At 42.9% G+C, this 6,134-nt stretch overlaps 1 protein-coding gene across 1 annotated transcript in view; it reads right to left on the reverse strand.

Annotated features, from left to right (window-relative positions):
• Positions 1–274: 274 nt before the first annotated feature.
• LOC140927762 (uncharacterized) overlaps positions 275–6,134 on the reverse strand; it is an 18,530-nt gene continuing 12,670 nt past the window's right edge. The window contains exons 11-13 of the mRNA XM_073377446.1: positions 6,020–6,130; positions 3,121–3,284; positions 275–2,344 (exon numbers count right to left, since the gene is read on the reverse strand). Of these exons, the coding sequence (XP_073233547.1) occupies positions 2,218–2,344; positions 3,121–3,284; positions 6,020–6,130 (402 nt within the window). The 3' untranslated portion in view covers positions 275–2,217. The remainder of the gene's footprint in view (positions 2,345–3,120; positions 3,285–6,019; positions 6,131–6,134) is intronic.

The following is a 6,134-nucleotide window of genomic DNA, read 5'->3' on the forward strand; positions in this document are numbered from 1 at the left end:
AGGAAACCCACGGGAACGGGTTCGCGCAATTAATTTTCTTTCCACAACCTGCCACCGGCTTTCACAAACGCGCTTTCGTGAAATGTTTACATAAATCAGTCGGCGGAAAAACTTGGTATAGCAAGTAATAAAATTCAAATCAGACCATTTTTTTAATATCGGGAGCTACATTTGCTATTTGTCAAGATGGCGGAAAAGAATTGCCGCGAATCTCCCGCGGCAAAAAGCTAAATTAGATACATGCTTGTGAAGTGAAGGAAATTGCATTTCCAGACATGTTTTTGCAGTGTTTATGTTTGAATCACCAAGTTCAATATTTAGCGAGTGATATCGAAATCTCCTCTTCTCATTCGTTTGTCGCGCACTTGCTTTCAAGTTCTTTTGTTCCGCGAATTAGCAAGCGGCGATGCACTTTTATTGCTTGTTAGCCTGCGTAGCTGGCGGTATTGTGTGGGTGCGAGATTAAAGTTTTGGCGGCGGAGCCGTGTTCCAAAAAAAGGGAGTAGGGACGAGGCGGTTATTTCTCGCTGCTTCGCCGCTCGTGACGGCTCCGCCGTCAAATCTCACTCGACTATATTACAACGGCTCCGCCGCCAAATCTCACTCGACTACTACACAATACCGCCAGCTACGCAGGCTAATTGCTTGTTCAAACTACAATGGGAGCGGAAGGAATAGGTTTTCTCGTTAAAGGGACCTAAATAAACAACATAAATGCAGTTTTATACCGGTTCATTTATGGCTTCTTTTCAGGTCTTTGTTCTATGCTATTGGCAAAGTTTTTGTTTCTGCGTATAAGCTTAGTAACGGAGGACTGTGAGAAATTATAGACAACAGACGCAAAAGCTTTGAAGAAAGATAAAAATACGACCGCCTACCATCAAGCGCAGCTATTTTTTCAAGTTACGGAGAATTCAAGCTCGGATTTTCAAATACCACGCGGGCAAGACATGCACTCAACATCATCATCATCAACATCCTTTTTTACAGGAGTAAGTTTTTACCCATCAAATTCACCTTTACAGTAAAGTAAATTGCTGACCTGTTTGCACAAGGCCTTACTTCCCGAGATGAGATCATCAGGAAGGATTTGTGGTGTTTGTTCAGTTGTACAATTATTTCCTCGCGAAAAGTTTTAATTCGGCTTTACCGTCACAAAGTGGCGTTTACTTTTTCATTAAATTTTAATTAGGATTTCAAGCAAGATCTTGGCAGCGCAACAATTGCTTCTTGCCAAATTAGCAGTGGACGGAATTAGTTTTTAATTATTCTTTTAAATGGAAAATAATCTTTGTGTGAGCCGCAACGCCAGCTTTCTGTAAGCAAACGGCGTCTATTAAAGGACAAAAGGGATTCGAGCCTGCGGGCGCGCGCATACGCTAGAGTTGGGATTCTTGGTTTGTGTGTTTTGGGCCAGCGACTCTCGCGCTATCTAGCGGCCACTCCCGAAACCACCGCACACTAGCACGATAACGGCGTTCGAGACCACACTGTTTTATTTTTTTTAAAACTAAATTCCTCCATCTTTTATCATATCACTTGCTTGACGCCTTCCACAAGTGGGAGAGGAAAGCGTGAGGAAGCACCAACCATACGAACGTTTGTTTGGTGGCCAAACCCTCTCTTCGTATATTGGAATGTAGAACTGTGGCGCCTCACCCTATCAACAAGACGTTTTGAGGAAATAAACTCATTGAACGTATTTCTGACCAGCAAACTGAAGCTTGTGTTCACTGTCGACTGATGTAAAGACGCAGACATACCGTAACTGAGCAATGTGCATTTTCCCGAAAGTCCCAAAACGGTCCCGCTTTTCACGAAGACTATTCATCCTTGTTGTGGTCAGTTTAGCCTACGCAGCGAACGTTTCCGCGCTAGTTCGTCGAGAAAAATATTTCCCAGGCTGAAATTCCTGACCGGTATGTGACCGGAGGTACAAAAACCCGTAAAGACCCGCTAAGACAACTTCCTTATCCTTATCCTCACTTTCTATTCTGGGCTTTAATGTTCCATGGCCGGTTCAAGTTTAACGTTCACGTGACCACGTGACAGATAACCCGGTAGAAGCATTTTCCTTGTACAAGTAGATGCATACCTCGTATTCAAATGAGGTGTTACCAGTCACAAAGAGAGCCACAGACAACGATGACTTCTTGGATTTGTGACAACTGCCATCACACAACGCGTGACTAGCATGTGGCGTGATTCCGTCTAGCGTCACGCAATCACCTCCTCGATGAAACGAAGGATCAGAACGGCAATTCCGATAGCGCCCAGTCCACAAGCGACCCAGACCGCTGTCCACCAGAACCCGGGTCTACTGTCCAGTGAGAAGCCGAGGTAGCTGAAAATAAAGTTGTTTTCTCTTCAGAAAGGAAAGTACCCTGCGAGCAGATGATTCTTTCTGGCATGGGTTTTAGCATTTACGAAGTCGTTCGCGTCGTTTGTTAGTCCCGTAGTTGGTTTTTTTGTGAGAGAGTAAATGCTAAGAGCCTTGCCAGAAAGAAATCTCTGCTCGCAGGGTAAAAGCAAAGAGACACAACGCCAATTACACACACTTGTTGATCAAGAATGCGTTTCCACTTACGTGGTAAGCGCTAAACAATAAAAGAGTTCAACTCCCGAAGGACTGGTTTGGGACACTAACATTGCCGCCGTGTCAGGTGAAAAGTCCCCAAATTTTTCGTAAGATCGTCCAGAGCCCGGGGAACTCCCATATAAAAGAGACAACGAACAACGCCGTCTCGCTTTGGGGTGTAAATTGCTGATTTTGGTCTCACTTAGGGTGTTTGGGATGGAAAGTCACTTATACTTGCCAGTTCAGGTATCGCTTAGTACTGTGCATAAAGAACATACACACATTGGTCTCCCTTAGGGGGGCCCTTAGGGGCTTAATTTTCGTCGAGCATCCCTGTCACTTTTGGGAGGGAGGAAATGCGAGCTCCCCTAAAAAACGCCTGCGTGGGAGGTTAGTCTTCTTTAATAGGACTGGAGGCAAATTCCAATTTTCCAACAAGTATTCTTGTCCCTTTTTGTATCTTTTCCGGGGGATTGGGGGATCGGGGGAACAGGCTACCTATATGTTCATTTTGACTAGGCTAAGGTCAAAACTTAACTCACCTTGCTCTACAGTGCACGACAAAATCCATCAATCCATCATTTGTGAAGTCACCGTGTGCGACAGGGGAGAGTGGTTCACAGGGTATGGAGTGAGAAGCTAGCAGAGAACCATCTTTAAGAGAGACTAGTACCAGACGGCTTCGGCCAGTTACCAACACGGCGTCCTAAAACAAAACAAATAGGGAACTTAAGCAACGACACCGGCAACGGTAACGAGAACGGCAAAAAAAAAAGCAAAACAAACAAACAAAACAATAGGTTTGGATTGGCAAGACAACAACTTTGCAAGTGCTTTTTTGTACACTTCTCTGTCGTCCTTGCCCGACTACGACGTGAAACTGCTTATAACTGTACGTTTTGTGGAGGACGTGGTCACAAGACTTTCTTCTTCTTTCCCTGAACTTTAGAATTCCATTGCAGAAACATTTGCCAGTATTTGTCAAACTGAACGAGATGGAATAAGCGAGATAAAGTTTGAAGCTGCGCGAACGCCCTTTTTAACCCATTAATCCCCAATATCCACATACAAATTCTCTAAAATGATCTGCATACATTTCCTTTAAGAATTAGTTGAGGATCATGCAATTTTTTCCTTTGGTGATCATTTTATTAATTCTCATAACTTTATCTCTTGACAATGTATGGATATCGTTAGGAGAAAATTGTTGTTGGTCATTATAGGGACTTAAAGGCTTACGTGACGTTTTCTTAACCGCCGCCTTCGTTGGTGTTTTATCTCCCTAAAGACAAAATGTTCCTACAAGTTCCTAGTTGGGTACTCCCTAAAATGGCCCATACGTCGAGGCTCCGTCGAGGCTCCCCTGGGAAGAATCGCGGGCGCATCGAGACATCCGCGGCTGGAGACTAAGCGTAGGGTGCACCATGGTCTATAGGAAACATGGGTTTCGACTAAATAAAGGTTAATTTTTGTGTGTAATAACGTTGAATTACTCACATTAAAATAGTCCTTTGTCTTTTCTGGTCAATTTTCTTCGTATATTCTGTATACTCTGTTTCGCTCTGCCCTAGTTCAAAGCTGAATCGACATTGGTAACTTCTTGGTAACCGAGCGTTCTCTTCGAATCCAAAGAGAATACACGGGGCGCTTAGCGTCCACGCCTTAGGATTCGAAGAGAACGCCTGAGTACCAAGACTTGACGAATGCCGATTCAGCTTTGAACCAGAACAGAGCAAAACAGAGCGTATTTGGAAGCTTTTCTACAAGGAGAATTGACCACAAAAGACAAAAGACTACTTAAATATGAGTAATTCAACTTTATTACACAAAAACTAAGTCGAGACCTTTGTCTCCTACAGCACATGGGATGCCAAAATAGGCAAAAGAAGAGCTCCCAAACGAATGAAAGAAATTGCGCTGCAGTTAGGGTAACTGTGAAGCATTTCACATTAAAATATCATTATTCGATATTCTCACGCAAATGAGACCCACTTTCATATGGGGGAGGGAGCTACTGAACACCTTTTTATACGGGGAGGCTCCGCCCAAAGGTCCGACCCCTTACCCTTTTATTTACCACTTTAGACAAAAAAGGTATCCCCCTTCGTATAACCTCCATTAAGAAATGGTGCCCCTTTCACATACCCACCAACAGGCAAGTCTTCTTTTCATTATATGTCGCGCTTAATAAAATAAAATGGCGAGACCATAACAGGGTTCTGATTATTCATTCTAGTAGCAGGAGAAAGGTGTAACGTTACAGGAGAATATTTTGAAAGAGGTTCCACGTCTAAATAAAAAAAAAAAAAAATGAGTCTTAGACTACCAAACGTTTGCCCGAGAATTGTGCGTAGTAAACGGAAAATTCTCCGATCTCCAATGCCTATAATGAACACCCTGCCATAAGGTGCGTCTGTTCGAAATATTATGATTAAAGGCGCTTAAAACGCCTAAATTATCGATCTCCGTGCCTTTTCATATACTCAAACTCGTGAAATTCTTCCCCTTTCATGGTGGTTTCTTGGTGTTGCGGATCACCAAATGACGTCACCTTTAGCCTGTTTTGCGCTTCTCACTATCCTAAGGTTCAAGTTTTTATTCAACCTTTACAAATATTCATTTCTGCAAACGAATGCAAAATTTCTGTCGGTTTGTCAGTACCGACAAATTCACTGACAAATTTTGACTTAATTAAGCAAGAGTTCAACTGACATGAACCGACAAACCGACAACTGACAAATTTTGTCGGTTTGTCAGTACCGACAAATTCACTGACACATTTTGACTTAATTAAGCGAGAGTGCAACTGACATGAACCGACAAACCGACAACTGACAAATTTTGTCGGTTTGTCAGTACCGACAAATTCACTGACACATTTTGACACAGTGTTTATCGGTTCATGTCAGTTGAACTCTCGCTTAATTAAGTCAAAATGTGTCAGTGAATTTGTCGGTACTGACAAACCGACAAAATTTGTCAGTTGTCGGTTTATCGGTTCATGTCAGTTGAACTCTCGCTTATATAATTAAGACAAAATGTGTCAATGAATTTGTCGGTACTGACAAACCGACATAATTTGTCAGTTGTCGGTTTGTCGGTTCATGTCAGTTGAACTCTTGCTTAATCAAGTCAAAATTTGTCAGTGAATTTGTCGGTACTGACAAACCGACAGAAATTTTGCATTCGTTTGCAGAAATGAATATTTGTAAAGGTTGAATAAAAACTTGAACCTTAGGATAGTGAGAAGTACAAAACAGGCTAAAGGTGACGTCATTTGGTGATCCGCAACACCAAGAAACCACCCCTTTCATATACCTGAAGCCTGGAAAAGGTACCCCTTTCAGGCAGAGCATTCCTGTATTGGCCATCATGCAGCGATTACCCCCCTCCCCACCGGAAAGGGGAAGGGGGTTTAAGCTCTTTGAATATAAAACCTACCTTAACTCCACCCACGGATGTTGTTACTGCTTGAATGTTTGGTACAAAATCCGCTTTTCTTGGGTTAGTTTCTCCTGGGTCGTAGTTTAACCACGAAGCCTCCGTGTCAACCTAC

This window comes from Porites lutea, chromosome 2 (assembly GCF_958299795.1).
Source record: "Porites lutea chromosome 2, jaPorLute2.1, whole genome shotgun sequence".
NCBI classification, from domain to species: Eukaryota; Metazoa; Cnidaria; class Anthozoa; order Scleractinia; family Poritidae; genus Porites; species Porites lutea.